Source organism: Rhamphochromis sp. 'chilingali' (assembly GCF_963969265.1).
Source record: "Rhamphochromis sp. 'chilingali' genome assembly, chromosome: 22".
NCBI classification, from domain to species: domain Eukaryota; kingdom Metazoa; phylum Chordata; class Actinopteri; order Cichliformes; family Cichlidae; genus Rhamphochromis; species Rhamphochromis sp. 'chilingali'.
Window position 1 is genome coordinate 15,500,243 of NC_137950.1, and position 18,739 is coordinate 15,518,981.

At 40.7% G+C, this 18,739-nt stretch overlaps 2 protein-coding genes across 4 annotated transcripts; both read right to left on the reverse strand.

Annotated features, from left to right (window-relative positions):
* Positions 1 to 1,281: 1,281 nt before the first annotated feature.
* On the reverse strand, positions 1,282 to 15,086 carry kcnh6b (potassium voltage-gated channel, subfamily H (eag-related), member 6b). Its single transcript, XM_080873173.1, has 11 exons — positions 12,001 to 15,086; positions 10,482 to 10,907; positions 9,926 to 10,319; positions 9,599 to 9,798; positions 9,261 to 9,513; positions 8,978 to 9,171; positions 8,765 to 8,873; positions 8,196 to 8,459; positions 7,880 to 8,060; positions 5,944 to 6,148; positions 1,282 to 5,816 (listed from the first exon to the last, which is right to left on the reverse strand). Exons 1-11 carry the CDS (start codon positions 12,142 to 12,144, stop codon positions 5,520 to 5,522), a joined length of 2,667 nt encoding a protein of 888 aa, XP_080729299.1. The 5' UTR covers positions 12,145 to 15,086; the 3' UTR covers positions 1,282 to 5,519.
* Positions 15,087 to 15,479: 393 nt separating this feature from the next.
* taco1 (translational activator of mitochondrially encoded cytochrome c oxidase I) lies at positions 15,480 to 18,581 on the reverse strand. 3 transcript variants are annotated; one of them, XM_080873174.1, is made up of 6 exons: positions 18,500 to 18,581; positions 18,010 to 18,289; positions 17,809 to 17,915; positions 16,924 to 17,057; positions 16,151 to 16,313; positions 15,480 to 15,831 (listed from the first exon to the last, which is right to left on the reverse strand). In XM_080873174.1, the coding sequence occupies exons 2-6, from the start codon at positions 18,284 to 18,286 to the stop codon at positions 15,622 to 15,624; spliced, it is 891 nt and encodes a 296-aa protein (XP_080729300.1). In that variant the 5' UTR covers positions 18,287 to 18,289; positions 18,500 to 18,581; the 3' UTR covers positions 15,480 to 15,621. The 3 variants fall into 3 exon arrangements, with proteins under 3 accessions (XP_080729300.1, XP_080729301.1, XP_080729302.1); XM_080873175.1 differs by having other exon boundaries at positions 18,010 to 18,328; positions 18,500 to 18,552; XM_080873176.1 differs by having other exon boundaries at positions 18,010 to 18,325; positions 18,500 to 18,518.
* Between the last annotated feature and the right edge of the window lie 158 nt (positions 18,582 to 18,739).

Genomic DNA, 18,739 nt, shown 5'->3' on the forward strand with positions numbered 1-18,739 from the left:
TATATTCAAATGATTTAAAAAAAATGTTCATTTACCTGTTACTACCACACATCAAATACGGTCGTTGGTACTTCCTGGCTTGTGTAGCCACTAGGTAACAAAAGCTCAACACTGCGCCCTAGCATCCTGGAGCACTTCTGTTGTGTTTTGTACGTGTTTTGGAGTTTTTACGTGTTTTGGAGTTTTTACGTGTTTTGAAGTTTGTACATGCTTTGTCTCTAGGGGCCACAGTAAATATACTTTTATTTATTCACTCCACATAAAATGTAATAAATAAATCATATAATACAAAAACCAATTATTCACATTTCAATATTTAAATTTTCAGCTTTTTCCTTTTAAACAAATTTAAAGTGAAACAACACAAAACACTGCAAACCACAACACAATTAAATATAAATTATAATATGAAAACAAAAAGAACATGCATATTCTCTGTCATATGGACCTGCATGAATAAACTTTCTGAATCCTTTATCATCTGCAACTGAAAATAGTTGTGGATGATTACTATACCTTTCTAATGTGACGTTGTTGTCCCGGCTCTCTTTCTCTGTCTCTCTCTCCTGCTCTGTTCCTGTGCTACTGAGTGTAACTACCGCCCCTCCCCCCCTTTGCCCAGCGCAAAGCACAAGGCTGCATGCGGAGTGAAGCGGAAAAAAAGTGCGAGAGAGAGGGTGAGAGAAAGAAAAAAAAACAACCCACGGCTCGCGATAAGGAGTCGGTTCGCGTCATTCACGTCAAAGATCCGGCTCTAAGAGCCATTTCGTTCGCGACCGACACATCACTACTACAGAGGCATTATGTTTCTTATAATCTATTCAGTAATCATTACTAAGAAATTCCAGCATGACCTGAAATGAGTGTTTGAGACCATAAACTCATGGGCTGCTGGGGCCAACGTGGTTCAAAAGGCATAGTTGTTACTTTGTAGGTTTCTGATTTGGGTCGCACTTTCCACTACAGCTGGGAGAGTGTGTAGGTTTTCAGTCATCCAGGTTATAGGATGACTTGAGAACCTACACCTAGTCTTAAGTGCTTAAGAAGAAGTCCAGTTGTTATTTTATCAAGCTCTTGAGACTACTGGGAGTTCGCAGAGAAGTCAGCATCTTACATGCAAATTACCATGGCAGTCTGCTGTGACAAAAGCAACTGCAAGGAGGTTTTTATCAACCAGTTGGGAATACACATTTTTCCTAGGGATTGATTTTCCATTGACTGCCAACAACCACTTGCCAACTGGTTGGGAAATAGATATTTTTACTCACAACCAGTGGTTGCAAGTTAGTTCTAGACCAGTCTCTAGAGATGTGTGACTTGTTGTGACCCTTATTCACTTGACCATACATTGTCACACATCCAAAATGACAGATCTGAATACAACCAGAAGTTTGTTTGCACACCCACAGGTATCGCCCCCTGCTGGCCATAAAAAAGCAATGCAAGTTTAAGCCCTTTCGCTTTGGCTAGACTTTCAGACCTGGAAGCTAAGTTCATCTTTTATACTGTCTATGGTATTAGAACATGAAGTTAAATTTAGACAATGATGTTTTGTCGATTGGCAGGTGAGTGATAGAGAGACCCGTCTGGAGTGTCTGCTCAACAACAACAAGAATTCAGATTTCTGTGCACAGCTCACATCCTTTGACTGGAACGAGGTGGACCCAAACTTGTTAGGTAAAAACCTCAGGGCATTTAATCGATAAACCCAAATTACAATGTTTGAAACTGAAAATAAAAAATGTTGTGAATGTATGTTGTTGTTTTTTTCTGTGCAGGTACTTCCAGTATAGACACCACCTGTACAATCTGGGGGCTGGAGACTGGGCAGGTGCTGGGGAGGGTCAACTTGGTGACAGGTCACGTCAAGACACAGCTCATAGCTCATGACAAGGAGGTAAAAGTTATTAGATGATCCATCAAACTTTATTGAAGCGCTGTCCTTTAAAACAAACATGTTGGAGTGACAGACTCATGTGGGCCACTGTCTGCTTGTATCGCAGGTGTATGACATCTCGTTTAGCCGAGCAGGCGGGGGCAGGGATACGTTTGCCTCTGTGGGTGCGAATGGCTCGGTCCGCATGTTTGACCTCCGACACCTCAAACACAGCACAATCATCTACGACGACCCACAGCATCACCCATTGCTCCGACTCTGCTGGAACAAGCAAGATCCCAACTACTTAGCTACCATGGCGATGGACAGCTTGGAGGTTAGTGCTGCTCCATTTAAAGGGCTCCTGCTCAGATCATGAAACTGCACAGTGGAAATGTCAATCTAACCATTTTTTCCTTTTATTTTGTATTGAAAAGTCAATTTAAGAGAAGCTCTAAAAATGTAAAGCGTCGCTGTGTATCCTCAGGTGGTGATTTTAGACGTGCGTGTACCCTGTACTCCGGTAGCCAGACTCAACAACCACAGGGCCTGTGTGAACGGAATCGCCTGGGCGCCACATTCCTCCTGTCACATCTGTACTGCAGGTAGGCAGCTGTAGCAAAACACTTGATTGTAGTTTTTAGAGCACTGCATAATATCGTTATTTAAAGGAAACCTAGGCCTCTGGTACATTTGATTGGCCCTCCTAAGGTCAATGGGAAATTAAGATTTAGATGTAAATAATTATAAAACATGCAGTCTGTCCTACTTTAGCCACCAAACGCTCTTTGATAAACTCCCCATCAGATAATGCTTTACAGTTTTTTGCAATTTTTTTGTGGAAAATCACAATACAACTGTGTTGCTTTTTATTTTGAAGGGGGTTCTTCTTTTATAAAAATTTAATTGTTAAACTTGTGTTATTTATTATGCAGCTTCACTGTAAATGCATTTTTTTATATCAGCAACACAGCCCAGTTACTCACCTTTGTAGGGGTCTAACACAAGAGTTCGAGATTACAGAGGAGCTGGCAACAATGCACTCAGTGAAAGGGACTAGAGTTACTGCACTGTTCAGATCTGACGGGAAATTGTCTGACTTTTGAAATGAAAGCAAGATAAAGTGACTAAAATGAATTCTGAAATTGGTACTTTTGCATTGTATTACAACTCAGGTGTTGTGTGAGTGCTAAAAATTAACAATGTTGCTAAAATAGTTAACTTCATCAGGGCAAGAGCACTGAATCAGAGTTTGTTGGACTTTGACTTGCAGAGCACTTCAGTCAGTATCACTGCTGGATTTTCTTTTCTTCTTTCAAACAGTCCACTATCCTTTGTCTTCAGAAAACTTAAAGATATCCAGTTGTGTTCTTTTCAAGCTTTTCATGACCCAGATGGGTGAGAACCTACACAGACATATTGATTAAATAGTGATACTGTGTTGGCCCATTTCACATTTTCATTTACTTTGACCAGTAGTTCAGAGGCGCGCCCCTCCACAATGGCCCTAGTTTCCCCTTGGCCCCTTGAAAAAATTAATTGCCCGCCCCTGATCTGAAATGTGAATGTCACTGCAGTAACTGAGATTCAACACAAGACGGAGCCCTTTAAGAACGAGCTGAGCAGCAAAAGTCTCAGATTTTGTATTTTATGCGAAAACATCTTCTGAATCAGAGGTTGGATTTGAGATAATGACTTTGCAGAGTGTGTGATACTTTGGGAAGAAGAAAAAGATTAGTGAAGGTTTCCACCTCATTGACTAATTTCTTGTTGGAAAGAATCAAGTAAAGCCATACTGTTATCTGGGGCAGATTTTTTTTTCCATCTTTCCTCCTGCCAAAAAAGGAAAGCCTGGTTGCAGATATTACCAGACTCAGAACAGGAATATGTTGTGTCTACTCACATTATTTTCTCCCAGACTAAATAAGATAAATTGATTGAAATCTCATCTCCTCGTCCTCTGTGTAGCGGATGACCCCATACTGGCCTACACAGCCGAGGGACAGATCAATAATGTCCAGTGGGCTTCCACCCAGCCTGACTGGATCGCTATCTGCTACAACAAATTTTACTAGTTAGTGAAAAATATTAGTTAATTTTCAATTAAGTGCTAGCAACACATCTGGAAACAGCTGGGACAAGGCCATGTTTACTACTGTGTGTCATCCTGTTTGCTTTCGGCAACAGGTAACAAGAGGAAAATGGAGAGGCAGAGTTTCAGTAATCTGCAAAAATGGTATACATTTCGGAACAGTGTCCTCTATGTAAAATTCCCACTTTCAAATCACATCATCTACAGTACAATATATCTCTAAAAGACACTGCATTAAAAACAGGTAAAAACAGGGCTCAGGAACACTTCCAGTAATCACCGCTGGTGCCATCCAAGACCCTACAATAATACCAAGAAAATCAACACCTAGTCTTTCTTACAGGGAAGTTACTGGTACAAGATCAAAGATGCTAGCTATGTCAGTAACTGCTGTTTAATTCAGCTTATCTCTATTCCCTCTTCATTATTTTCTATTGTTGCTGACATAAAATTAAAATTACTTAACACAACTTTGCGGATTTATGCAATGCAGTGCATTATATTAAAGATACTTTATGTGAACTAAATTATCAGCCACACCTCTTAATCTTTGAATTTGGATATTTTTTCAGTCTGATTGCTACAGGTGTATAAAACCAAGCCTAACCTGATTAATCTTGGCCAACATAATTCTCTAAATATTTACACTAAACATAGTGGACTCAAAGTGTCAGTATTGGGTCAGGCTAGAGTAAATGGGTCTGCAGGGAAATTCTTTAGAATTTAAAAAGATCATTATCCATACATGAACAGGGACGCCACTCACTAAGGTTGCTGAGGTGACATTTCTGGATTAGCAGTTATCTATATAAAATATAACAACCTTTCTGTTAGTTGTTCATTCAAAAGTATTAAGTGTTTTCAAGTTTATTTCTTTAGGCAAGTGTGAAGGAAGTACACCGCCCAGCCAAAGAACAAGTCACATGCTAATATTTCATTGGGCTGGCTTTAGCTTTGATGATGGCACACTTTCCCCATGGTTTTAAGAAGTGATAATTATTATTCATTTCCATCCAGAATTGCATTAATCTTTCACCAAAAAATTGTATTGATGATGGGTGATGGGGGAGTCAGACTGCTAAAGTCTTCTCCAGCACACACAAAGATTCCCACTGGGGTTAAGGTCTTGCCTCTGTGGTAGCCAATCTATCCTCCATGTTCCCTGAACCGCTCATTTTAAACCTGGTGAATCCTGGCATTGTCAGATTGGTATATTCCCGTGCCATCATCAGAGAAAAAAAATCATTCTGTATATTCAGGTAGTCAGCTGACCTCGTTTTTTGGGCACATAACATTGGTGAACCTAGACCCCGAATCCAGTGGGGGGGTCTTTCGTATTTGGTTAGGTAAATCCACATGGTGACTGCTGTTTTTTGGCTGGGCAGTGTGTAAAATCCTTGTTTGCAAGCACTGTCTGTGTTCAACACTGTCCAATGTCCAAAGTAATAGTAAAGTAAAAAGTGTAATTATAAATAATTCTTCAATGACAAACGGATGGACTGGTCACAGAGCTCCTTCTAAATGTCTTTAAGAAGTAGGTGACACTGACTGTCAGACGATGGGAAGGACAGGATCCGAGAGGTGTTTCTGGATCTCTGCCAATCGTGATTGTATGTCCAGGCTCTCTGGTAGTGAGGGGTAGCGGAGGTTACCACACAGCCTGGAACTGTCCATGAGGGAGGATTTGACTGATGGCTGGGGTAGCTGAGGAGTTAGCCCAGTATGTGTGTCAGTTTCAGGGGTGATAGCCATGAACATGGTGTCATCAGATGCCGCAGTCACGTGGATCCCACTGGACAGTGAGTCCTGGGATTTGCTGGTCTGCTTAAGGTCTGTCTCAGCCGAGGTCTTAGTAAATAAGCACAAAATGTTGAGATGAAAGAAAATGAAATGCGTTTCAGATATATAACAGTGTTTTTCAGATATTTGGCCTAACTGATGAATTGTCGTGGTTTTTTTTGGTTTGATACCATACCTGTGTCGGTGCCAAGCTGTCCATTTGTATGGGGGAAATGGGATACATGTTATGCAGCACTGGAGTTCCAGCCCCATACAGGCCAGGGGAATCAGCGTGGAGAGTACTAGATGATACAGTGCTGTAAGCTGGAGGTACAGGGGCCATCTGTCTCTGGAGAAGCTGCAGAATAACACTGATGTCAGTTGTCATGCGAGTCTCCAGTCTGAGGAAATAAGAGGTACTAATTAAAAGATGGTGGAAGTATGAGAAGAATGAAGCAAAGTGATAATAAATTGCATGTCCAGACCCAAATATTACATGCTTAAATTTACACCAGAAATAATGTCATGTTTACGTCCTGCTGATTTTGCTTGTTGACGTGTTGGTTTTAAACTTTATTCCAAATGAAAGTTTGCATAATTAGAGGCATGCCATAGACTGACAGGTGGTTGCCAATGCAGGCTGCAATAGCCTACTGGATATTCTTAAAATATGAATATACCAAAGTTACAATCCGCCCCCGTTGAATGTGTTTGTAGTGCTGATGCCTTTTAGAACATGTAATATGGCTAGCTGTGTAGATAGTTAATGTAATTAATAACTTAACAGATCCATGCTGTCTGATTCTTGTTTTGGTGAGTTCAATTTGATTATTTTCTCTATATTTTACTTAGCATTAATTTAACATATAGTCTCAAAACTGCAATTTACTAGAGCTTGCTAGCATAAACTGATAACTTAGGGCTCAAAATGTTTGTGCAAATATGATAAATTTTGACTCCAACGTAATGTAATGTAACTTATCGTACTATGAAAACTACCCTCACTGCAGGGAAAAATTATTGCCTGTGCAATATGTAACAGAAAAACTAACAAAATGATGTTATCTGTCCAAAATGCTATGTTGCTATGCTATGCTGGCTATGTTTCAGGAAGATTTTAGCACCTTATTTTCAGTTAGCTGTAGAAAAGTTAACTACATATAGCAAGCTAGTACTGAGGCTTTGGAAACATGTAACCACTAAACATGTGACATTAACTTTTCACCATTTTGCACATGCAGTGATCAATACAGTAGAATCAAGTGATTAAGATTTCAATGACACCTAGGACTAGAAACTGGTCTGCAACCATTTAGTAACCACCAGTTGTGAGAGAAAATATGTAATCCTCCACTGGTTGGCAATTGGTTGCTGGAGGCTGGTAGCAGTTGCTGGGAAATCGATTGCTAATGGCCTAGTCATATGGGCTTACAGACGAGTCCACAACCATCTGGTAACCACCTGTCACAAGGGGAAAATGTATACTCATTAACCAGTTGTTTGATTTTTGGGGGTAACAAACAAAGAGTAAGGAGGGACTTCTACATAATACAAAGTCGTTGGAGAGCCATGAATATTTTCCTCTCTGCTGTTGATTTCAATTGAGTTCTGTGCTGAACACAAGACATGAAAACTGGAATTTAATTTAACTTTTTGCATAAAGTCAGATTTCAACAAAGAAAAATTCAAAAAGTGCTCAAAGTCTTAGATGGAACTAAAAAAAAGTATGGCTTGGAGTGATGCTCATATGGAAATGAATATAGTATAGATAGTTTTTGAATTTTTTGCTTGTTAAAGAAACTCTCTACAGATATGTTAATTGTTCAGGTGTAGAAATGTAATGCTCAGGGTTACGTCAGGATTCCTTCGCTAAGCCATTGGTTCTATTACTTACAGCAAGGCTCGTCACATTGCTGATGTATACATGCAAAATGAATTTGTGCAAATTTTCAAGATTCTTGGGTGATGTAAATGTTAACTCATCACCCATTTTAAGATAAGACAGAAAATTCATTGACTGAGGGAATTTAGGCAATGCAACATTTGAGGAGTGACATTTTGAGCCAAAGTCACTCCTCGTATCTTTTTCTCAGAAGTAGCAAAGATCAAAAGGTGAACGGTAGCAAATGCACCTGTTGAGCTGTGAATGCAAAATTTCAAGGCGTGTCTCAAGTTCACTGGGCCTTTCTTCTGTGAATGGTGGTGGGTGGCATGAGTTGCGGACAGAAGGTGATCGCCAGGCTTGACTGGAAAACTGCTGTGATTGTCTGTCTGACCAGTATTGATACATCCCTGGCACATTCAGAGATGAGGCTGAGGAAAATATCAAGACAGTGCTTCAAAGTGACACGTTTAAAAGAACCAAAACCTTTCAAACAGGGTAACAATCAAGACTGCAGTTAAATTTATATCTTGCAATTGCATGACAAAATCAAGACTGCCATCTACCTTGAGGACCCCGGTCAAACACTGCATCCTTCCCCACTGAGGTGCCACTTTGGGGGTGCAGTTGTAGTGCAGATGAAGAGTAATCCTGCCTGTCAGCTTCTGCAGAGTAATGCTCTGTTTTGGCACCATGGGCAAGAGGTTTTTCAAAGTCCTCACTTGCCTGCGAACATGACGATCCACAGCTACAACTGTCCTCCCAGCAGGCATGAGAAAATGACTGATGGCAGGCCTGAAGGGGATACGAGTCTTCGTGATCAATTCCATCTGTTCAAAGAAAAGCATTTCTGTCCTTCAGTTACAGTTTTCCCACGCATGACACCCACAGTTTGGGGTGTCAGGCAGCCAGAGTTGGCTCAATTACAAGTCAAGTTGAAACACAGGTGGTGGTGGTGGTGGTGTAAAACTTTTCAAATCTGTAAGGCCTGTTTTACAGGCATGTCTAAAGCATCTTTGGATTCCATGGATAATCTCAGTATGATTCAATGTCCATCCATTTAAGTCAGGATTTGAAATGGCTTTTCACATTGTTTGCTTTGTTTGCACGACTTTCTATGCATTTCATATCTCACCTGGCCTATTTCTGCAGTCCAGTGAGTGTATTTTGCATCTTGGTTTGTGGTGGTATTCACAGTCATCACCAGAATCATCATCTATTATTACTGGTGGCTCTTGATCAGCCTAAAGACGACAGAAAAAAATATTTATTATCTCACCAAAGTGACAGTATAAAATATCTGTTTTTAGCATTAGGTGAAGTGTGTTACAATAAACTGTCAATGTACATCTCTCAGGTCAAAGGTTATCTCCAGGTTCCTCCAGAAGTTGTCTGCAAAGCTTGGGTACATATCCAGGACCTCAAGAAGGTCATCCCTAAGGATGCGGTGCAGTTCACAGTAGGTGATGGTGTGTAGGTCTGAACCTGATTTCCCTGGCTCATCATAAAGGTGGATATGCTCACCAAAGATGTCATTCTTCTCTGTAAGAGGACAAAGATTTATTTGATTTGAGAAGGTCATTTTTGAGAGGACTTAAGGAGTAAAATAATGTATGGTTATATAGCTTTACCTAATATGGCCACCACTACATCCTCTCTGGTGACCTGGATGGAACCATGTGAGATGAAAAAGAGAGAGTCGAGGATGTCTCCATAGTGAATCAGAGTATCTCCAGGAGGTGCATGGACTGTCTTGAATCTCACAGATAAGACACGGAGACATGCTTGGCTGCCTCCTTGGAAAGCCTTGCAGTTCTGTAGCAGAGAGCGGTGCAAGTGCAAACAGATGTCTGCCTGCAGAGACTCTGGAAATCCCTTTAACACCTGAACAAAGAAATACGGTCAGAAGATACGTAACAATAAGAGAGATAAAGAACATCAAAGGAGCATTACCATTTTGTTTACTTACAGCATTCATGTCTATTCCGTTTGTGTATGTCCATGCATGCTGGAAATACTCCTCTAGTCGTTGGCGCAGACTACCTGGAATCTGATGGAAGCGGATAAACTCTTTGACTCTCAGCATCTGGGTGTGGTACCGGGTTGTACCAGTGTACAGCCGCTGGATTATGGCAGATACATTGCCAAATATGCTGGCGTACATGAGAGCTGATACAGAAGAGAAAGAGGACAAGAAGACAAACAGGATTGGGTCATTTCAGATGTAATAATGATAAAGTTGTACCAGTACCCAACTAAAGACTTAAATACAATGACCATTGGTTATTCAACTTACATCCAATGACCATGACACAGATGGAGAACATCTTCTCTGAGTTCGTGTTTGGAGACACATTACCGAACCCCACACTCGTCAAACTGCTCAGGGTGAAGTACAGAGCTGTGACGTACTTGTCTTTGACTGAAGGACCAGAGCTGGAGTCTGTTTCATTGTACGCCTTTCCAAGTTGCTCAGCCAGGTTGTCCAGCCAACCAGTCTCAGTGTACGGCCTCTCCACAAAGCCAATGGCATACCACATGCACGCTAGCCAGTGGGCGATGAGTACAAAGGTGCACATGAGCAAGAAGAGGACAGCAGCACCATATTCAGAATATCGGTCAAGCTTTCTTGCCACACGGACCAATCGCAATAGCCGAGCTGTTTTCAGGAGGCTTGTTAAGGTTGCCATCTTTGGTATCCATGAACAAGAGGGAACATGTAAGACAGGGATGGGCAGATAAAAGGTCAAACAGCTTCAATAACTTTTGAAACTCAATAGGGAACAACTTTTAAAGTTTAGACACTTAAGGATAAAAACCTTTGAAGCTTTACAAAGAATCAGAATTCTTACCTCGTCCGAGCTTGATCTGAAAATGAGAAGGTCAAACGGGATTGCTGCAAACAAATCAATAGGGAACCAGCCTTTGATGTAATGCTTTGCTATCTGGCTCGGCTGCGTGACTACCTCGTCATTTTGGTCCACATAGGTCGTCCGAAGGTTGATGATTATATCCACAATAAACAGCACGTCCACCGTAAGATCTGCCACATTTAGAGGGTTACATGTGTAGCCACAACTCCTTTGGCGTAAATCCCCATTTTCAGCCAACAGGAAGGCAGCTGAGTAAGGAGTAATAACAGCTGTGTAGAGGACCAGAAGGAGAATAATCCAGTCCCAAAATGCCTTAAAGGGGCTGTAGTGAAGCAAGATCCACCATGTCGTTTCTGGTACCTGGAGTTTGTATTCAGGCAGCACATCAGACTCCAAAGAGAGAACCTAAGCATATAAAGAATTCATCAGTATGCTCTTTACCTATTTCACAGGGAAATCAAAATATTTAACGAGTGCTGTTTTAATTGATTTTGAGGAATATACTTCTTCTCCCAGAAGGTGAATAAATATCCATCATGTACCCAAATCCCTTCTTTCTTTGATGAAAAGAACACCTAATCTTTTGCATGCAAAGGAAAACAGTAAACCTAGATTTCTACAAAACAAATATTAGTGTTTCTATTAAATCTCTCTCATAAACTAACCAATAGACCTTGTTAGAGCACGTACTGTTTTGACCAGGTTCTCGTTGGAGGCTGCGTGCTTTAGTTTTGCAACCTTGTAGGTCCAACAAATCCTTGACCATCCTGTCATTAGTGTCTTTCAGCAGACACAAGACTTGCAGAAAAGTTAGATCCAGATAAGGGAACCATATCCAAAATTTCACAAAACCTTAAAGATAGATAAAATAACAACATCCTGTTATCAACAGTCTAAGAACTGACTGAACGCAGGATGTTGGTTTGCTGGAAGCCAATAATGATGAGTTGGTCATGTGCTTTCACTGTCATTGAGTTCTGCCTATACCCTCAATATCGTATTATTTAATCTCACCAACTTTGCAAATAACTCTATGAAAAAGACAGATAAATTAGATTATTGACAGTCAGAGAGACAGGGATTACCGGGTACCCCCATGGAAGTTCACATGCCCCTTCCATTTGTTTTGAATCCATCTCACATGATCCCACAGAGCAGTGATGCAGGTCACTGAGCTTTAGGGGTCCAGCAGTGTTAACAGTAGGTGTTAATTTAACTGTGGCTCAGTTTTAGGTTCTACTTCACACCCAATGATGAATACAACCAGTCACCTGATCACCAACTGATTTTAAAAGGTTAATTAACAGAAGTCTTCCAGCGTGGAAACTTTCTAGAGCCCATCTTGTTCTCAGTATTTAAAAACATGATTACTTTCACATCCAGTGATGGACTGAACCAGGTCAGCAGTGAATGTGATCATTAATGGCAATACATTTCAGTCATTTGGATCTCATAAATGGGACCTGCAGAGCCCATGTGAGGTTCTCAGCTGCCATACCTGTGTGACCTTCTCTGTGACATTGGGCGAGCGCTCCCCCACTTTGAAGGAGCCGTGGAACTCCATTCGAGGAGTCGGAGATGAACGGCATTCGGGGCTCCTGATGGCCGGTCCCCCACCCTTCATGAGGTCTGAGTCAGACATTGAGCTTTGCTGTCCTGTGTATGATTAGAGAAACACTCCTTTATATTTAGACTAAAGAGATCACATCCAAGCTGGTTTCAAAAAAAAAATTTTTGATCATTTTCTATAAAGAATTTTGACTTTTTCATAATATTACAATAGTTAGTGTATTAAGTTTACCATTATTGTAAGCCTGATGTAATTTACTTTATTATGCTTTTGTTTATATAAAGACACTTATTGAAAACTTCTTGATACAGCTCTGTTTCCTAATACAAACTCCTCTGTACTCTAAATTTCCCAGAATGCAAGTCTAGCTGTGCCCCTCCCAAAATACTATGCCCTCACATAGTGCAAGGAATCAATACTTTAATCCCTGCATGGCAAAGGCAGGATTTACATAGCTGAACAATCTTTCAATAGTCAATCAAATCTTCAGTCAAACATCACTAAAAGTGAACAGGACATACCTGATTTGAAACTTCAAAGTAAGATGTTCCTTTACCATATATACGCATCCAAAATATCCATCATTTCAAACACTTTTTGGACAAGTGTCTTCGAAAACATTCAGTCTCCTCTTTCATATTTGAGTAAAACAAAAGTACTCTGTGTTTCTGTTGTGGCTGCAGATGTCAGTATTGAAGCCTTCACTCTGGCACGCAGCGGAGGACTGTCCTGCTGCTCGCATGCGACTGTGCAACTTTCCCCGACACTGGAAACCAATCAATGCCACGCTATAGCTGAGAAGAACCGACCGGAAAATCGATGACGAGCATTGATAACAGAACAAATGGGCTCAGAGCCATTACACTAGATCTCCCTGTTGACATCAAATTATCATTTCAGCTTTCTAATTTGGTTTAAATTAAAATTAGATTATATTTTGAGTATAGTTCAGGCTGCATGATGTCAAGTTGAAAAATTCAAAACAAAGTTGGAAATGGTGTCCACTCCATATGTTCCATGCAAACTGCTGAAGTGCAAGCTTATTGATTAAAATGTTGACACTACAGTTAATACAAGGGAGAAATGACCCATTATGACATTGTCCTTCAGCTGTAACCTTTAACATCTGTATTTCTTTTATTTGGTTCTTAAAAACGTTATATCATATTTTCCTCTTTTAAAACATTTTTGATGACAAAGGAAAATATTTAACAGTAGACAAGCGATGTATCACGCCTATACTTTACATGCCCTAACTGAAAAACTGCCAAATGTTTTCAGAGGTCAACCTAATCGATGACCCGATGGCCCAGGGCCAAGAAAAAAGTACATCAGGAAAGTTCATTGGTCAGATGAGGGTCTGTTTTGGCCAGTGATGGGGTTTCTGGCCTTTGAGGTCCCTTATGATGCAAACAGATACAATAGCTTGCAGAACCAACTTTAGCAGAAATACTAGTTATTCATTTTCTTTTTTGACTTTATCAGTCTGTCACATCATTCTTGAGAAACTTTTCTCCAACTCTTCTTTACAGCATTGCTTCAGTTCATTGAGTTTTGCAACTATTTGTTTTGCACAGCTCTCTTAAAGTTCCTCCACAACATTTCACTCAGACTGAGGTCTGGGCTTTGACTGGACCATTGCAGCACCTTCATTCTTTTATTTTTCAACCATTCTGTTGTAGATTTGCTGATATGCTTTGGATCATTTTAAAGTGTGCGTGTTAGTCCTCATAGGGAAATAGTTCCTCTGCATTTAACCCATTCACCCAGTGAAGCAGTGGGCAGCCACCAGTGCAGCGCCCGGGGAGCAGTGTGTAGGGACGGTACCTTGCTCAGGGGTACCTCAGAGTAGCCGTTCAGTGGAGTCGAACCCCCGACCTTCTGATCATGGGGCCACCACTCTACCTACTGCCCCCCTGCTTTAGCTGTCAAGTAGATAGCCTTACATTTGACTGTAGAATTCTTTGGTATACAGAGGTGTTCATGGTCAACTCAGTGACCTGTAGCCACAAAACAAGCCCAAATCACCACCTCTCCACCACCATGTTTAACAGTTGGCATGAGGTGTTTGTGCTGTGTTTAGTTTTCCCCACATGTTCCACTTTGGTCTTGTACAAAAGCAACAAAAAACTAACAAATAATGTAATATCAATATTTGTTGTTATTTTAGTACCTGCTAAGGAAACAATGCGTTTTTACATCCTCACACGTTAACTCTTAAAAAAATAAACATACTCTTTCAATTCTGTATCATACGGCTGAACGCTCTTTATCTAACTGCCTGTTTTGGACACTTTAAAGGAAAGAGACGCTACCATCACCAGCCCTGCTGGTTTGTTTACCACAGCCTTTGTTTTTCGCAGTGATACCTAGAGCTGAGCTGAGTCTAAATTTATTTTAAATCTTTAGTTACTAGTTATTTTGCAGATTTGGACTAATAATTGGTTGTGATCTGTCCTAAATGCAGCTGCGTGTCTTTTAATATTTCCAGAAAGAGATCTCATATCCCCTAACTTTAATATATCTTCACTGACTCCCTGTTGACTTTCGAGTCAGTTTTAAAATTTAAATGGCAATGCACCCCGGCACATGTTAAAACTTTTACTGACCCACTCTTTCAACCCTTAGGACTTTGGAACAGACTGCTGGTGGTGTCTCATTTTAAAATGAGTGGAAACCAGGCCTTTGGGGTGGGGTGGCATGAGTTGCACTTATCTCTTTGTTTTACTGATTCAGAAGAGGCTTTTAAAAAAGGCTAGACATTCCTACTCAGACAGGCATTTGAGTATTTATATGTAAGACTTTGTGTTGTTCATGTATCTAATATACTGTATTTAATTTTTTTTCATTTGTTGCCAGGCACGTTCTGACGTTGGCCTTGAAAGATGCTTTACAAACACATTTCTCTTAATGACGAGGTATTATGGATGAAGCAGGGACTATAGGAAGCCAATCAATTAGATTTTTTTGTGGGCCAGTTAAAGTGTGACCTTCTGACCTGGAGGCCCAGAGGATAAAAACATGTTATGTCCTGTTGTTTGCATTTTTTCACTTTTTTCAGCATGTCTATTGTGCATGTTTCTACTGTGACTATTATAGAAAACAGATTTTAGACAAAAGCATTACTCAAAGCTGTCTCTCATGTCTGGATGAGGGCTGAAGTTTTATTTTAAACTGATCCGTGCTAATCCACAAACACTTGTTCCTTCTATGAGTCCAAAGGTTAACTTTGAGGTCATGTTCAATCAAAAAGGACTCATTAAAACACCTCTTTTAATAACTTTTACAAACCTACATGATGAATTCTTTCGTCAGTATGGAGATGCAGTTCACTTCCCACAGCACAGTGTATTTCAGGATGGCTTCCCCCCCACATACAGACCACATCCATAAGGCTAATACAGTCACACTTTCAGACTCTCAATTTTAATTTCAAGACTCTGTTCTTACTGATAACATGCAGTATCGGCACCCATGAGGTGTCAGCTGGCAAATCCTTTGTCTCCAATATTCCACAGTTAGTGTCCACCTAGTGTCCAGAGACTGTCCTCAGCTGTGAGCCTGGATGTTGTCCCACACTTTGACTACATCTGGACAGTCATTGAGGGCTTCTATTAGAATTGAAGCAGCATCGAGGTGATCCTCGTCCAGGGGTGCGTGTGTGCGGGGAACAAACTCCAGCCCAGAGGACAAAACCTCCATTCCTAGCTCCTTTAACAAGGCCCTCACCTTATTCAGGTCAGCCACATCACAGAGAAACTAAAGACAAAGAGGTAGATCAAGCTGTTAAATAAAATTTGTACCTATTATTATAATATTGTAATTATTTATTTATTTTTTTTAGATTTCTACATTTCAGAGACCTTGAGTATTTCTTTTTTCATTTTGTATTGAATGCACAAACTGAACTGTATTTAACCTGAGGACAGATCTGAAGGTTGTGTGTTCTACTGTACTGTATGGAAAACTGAAAAAAAACATCTGTTTGTCGGTATCTCGAAGAATTAAATCATTCCAATCAGTTATTTAAAGGCACATATCAAAACTGAAATCATTTTCCTGGAGGTTGATGTCCGACCTGCAGCAGGGGCTTCTCCTCCTCATCCTCCGTCTCTTGGACGTCTTCGGCTCCAGCCTCGATGGCCAGCTCCAGTGCTCTCTCCGTGGTGATGTTCTGACCTGGCACGACCACCACTCCCCTCCTCTGGAAGTTATGCCGGGCTCCGTCTGACAGCATCCCCCTGAGGATGGAAGCAGAATTAAAAAAAAAAATTTTATTCCGAAGGCTTACAAACAGATACGTTTACTTCTTCAATAAAAGAATAAAAACAATAAGAACATGTTAGTAGTAAACAAGCAAGCTTAAATACATCTCCCTGCTGTTTTTTCATCACTTATACCAGCAATACAATCTTTAATAAAGACATACATTACAACATACTATTAAGCTTTCATCACTGCTGTTTCCTGCAACTAGAGGGACATCTACTGGCTACTTCACAACAAATCTTTTGTATAGTGTGTGTAGAAACCTGAAATTTCCTATAACAATCTGATATTCTCTGTCCATGTTCTTTGTTTTTTTTTTCCTAATCTTTAAAAATTAAAACACTGCTCCTCTGGCATGTTTTGAATATTTTATCAAGGTATTCTCAGGTAATCTCTTAAGATTTGTTAACACTGATTTTGCATACAGCTGGGATTTGTTTTGTGTGAGAGAAAATTGATGCATCTGTTAACCTTAAGTACATGTCGAGCAGGTTAACACTAAAACCATCGGCGATGGTGTGAAAACGCTCGTAAACCTGACACAGTTACAGAAAGGTGAGACTACAGGAAGCCGGGCCTGACCCATTCTTGTTAAGCAGGCGTTTGATTTCCTGGTGGGTGCGTGAGTTGTTGTCGGTTAGGACTTCGACAAGCAGCAGACACCCGCCGGGTCCCCGAGCCTCAAACATGTGCTGAGATGCTGGCTTGGCCTTTTCCTGCAGAGACAGGACACAAGACGAGAAGATGACTGCAGCACAGTATCACAAAAAATAACACATACAGTTATGTTCTTAAGTATTTGGACAATTACACTTTTTGATATTTTTGTACACCACCACATTAGATTTTCACTGACTCTTGTATTTACAGCAGGCTTTAAGATTTCTGTGATGGGCAAACTGCGAATTAATAGTACAACACATTTAAAACAACTGTTACTGGAATCAAATTAAAAACCAGGGAAAACAGGTGAGTTCTGAGTAAGAACTCAAAGGTCTCTAATGATATTCTGGGGTAGGTGGTTCCACAGGGAAGAGCCTAAAGCTGAAAATGCCAGATGCCCGTTATTTTTTAGCCCTGTGATAAGAGCATCCAGAATCATCTGATTAGAAGACCTTAGTGCTGTAATGGAGTGTGGATGGTTAAAAGCTTAGATAAATAAGGGGGCAGGACAATTCAAACAATTAAAAACAAGCAAGAAAATCTTAAAAATTAAATCTAAAAGAGTGGATAAAACGGGGACTGTGTGTTCTCCATTGACTTGTTCTTAACTGTGTCACATTTTATTGATATATTTATAGATTTTTAATGACCCTCACCTAAGACTGCTACCCGGCTAAACAATGCATAAAAACTATTGGATGCAGGTAACCTGCAAACATGCTCTGTGCTCACACTGGGGAGGATCTGTTTGAAGTGGCACCACAGATGCTTTCTGTATCTGTGCCAGTAAGGTTATCAACGTACCGCACTCTTGACTGCAGCATCTATGGATGCTTTGGGCATGTTCTTGCTCCTGCACTGCTCCAGTATGTGGGCCAAATTTAGATTCAGCTCTGGGTTAGATCCACCTTCTGAGGATGACAACCAGAAGTGAAATTTTATCCAATCAGAAACCGTAAAGCAGTGAAGCTCCGATTAAACAAAACAAAACCCATTCTCACGTACCTTTGACAGCTATTCTTATCATCATACCAAACTTCATAAACATCCTCCCCCTCGCCTCATCTTTTGGTCCCTTGACGTGCTTCACCTTTGACCACTTGTTATGTCCGGCACACAAAGCGGGGCACAGCTGCAGTGTCCGGGCAGGAGGAGTCCTCCACCCTGAGGACACCACACATGAAGACGGCGGGAGAACTGGCTCCAGAGACGGGAACCTGCTGGAAGCCGCGGACACAGGGGGGCGGAGAGCTCTCAACAGCAGCAGCACCGGAGCCGCCATGCCCTTCACACACACAGACACACAACTACATGAACGCTCCTGCTGCACATGTAAGATAAGATAAGATAACCTTTATTAGTCCCACACGTGGGAAATGTGGAGCAAAGACTACGTTTAATGAGTGAGCTGAAAGTCTCCGTCTGAGGGAGAGAGCTCCAAACTTTGCTGTAACCACAGTAAATAATAAAAACTGTCTGAAGTTTTCCAACTTACGAGCTGACAAGTCAGGAGAGCACGCAGCTGCTTCTGCCCTTGTTGTCAGACCGGTACTTCCGGGTTGAGATGACGTCGGAATCGGACCTGTCAAAATAAAGGCTGTTAAATTATTTTAAATCATGCCATCTGTGATACAGTAAATTCGTAATAGTGTGCATTACTATACATATATTTTTAAATAACTGACCACAGGAGTTACGGAAATGTTAATAGAACATTTAATGAATTAATAACTAC

What these genes read in the sequence shown, in the direction of transcription:
- kcnh6b (XM_080873173.1), bottom strand. Translation starts at nt 12,144, where the DNA reads ATGTCTGACTCAGACCTCATGAAGGGTGGGGGACCGGCCATCAGGAGC. An exon ending in TCAGATCAAGCTCGGACGAG is followed by an intron (nt 10,320 to 10,481) that starts GTAAGAATTCTG and finishes TGGATACCAAAG; the next exon opens with ATGGCAACCTTAACAAGCCT. An exon ending in GGACTGCAGAAATAGGCCAG is followed by an intron (nt 8,460 to 8,764) that starts GTGAGATATGAA and finishes TTCTTTGAACAG; the next exon opens with ATGGAATTGATCACGAAGAC.
- taco1 (XM_080873174.1), bottom strand. Translation starts at nt 18,286, where the DNA reads ATGGCGGCTCCGGTGCTGCTGCTGTTGAGAGCTCTCCGCCCCCCTGTG. An exon ending in GATAAGAATAGCTGTCAAAG is followed by an intron (nt 17,916 to 18,009) that starts GTACGTGAGAAT and finishes TGTCATCCTCAG; the next exon opens with AAGGTGGATCTAACCCAGAG. An exon ending in ATGCTGCAGTCAAGAGTGCG is followed by an intron (nt 17,058 to 17,808) that starts GTACGTTGATAA and finishes CTGTCTCTGCAG; the next exon opens with GAAAAGGCCAAGCCAGCATC.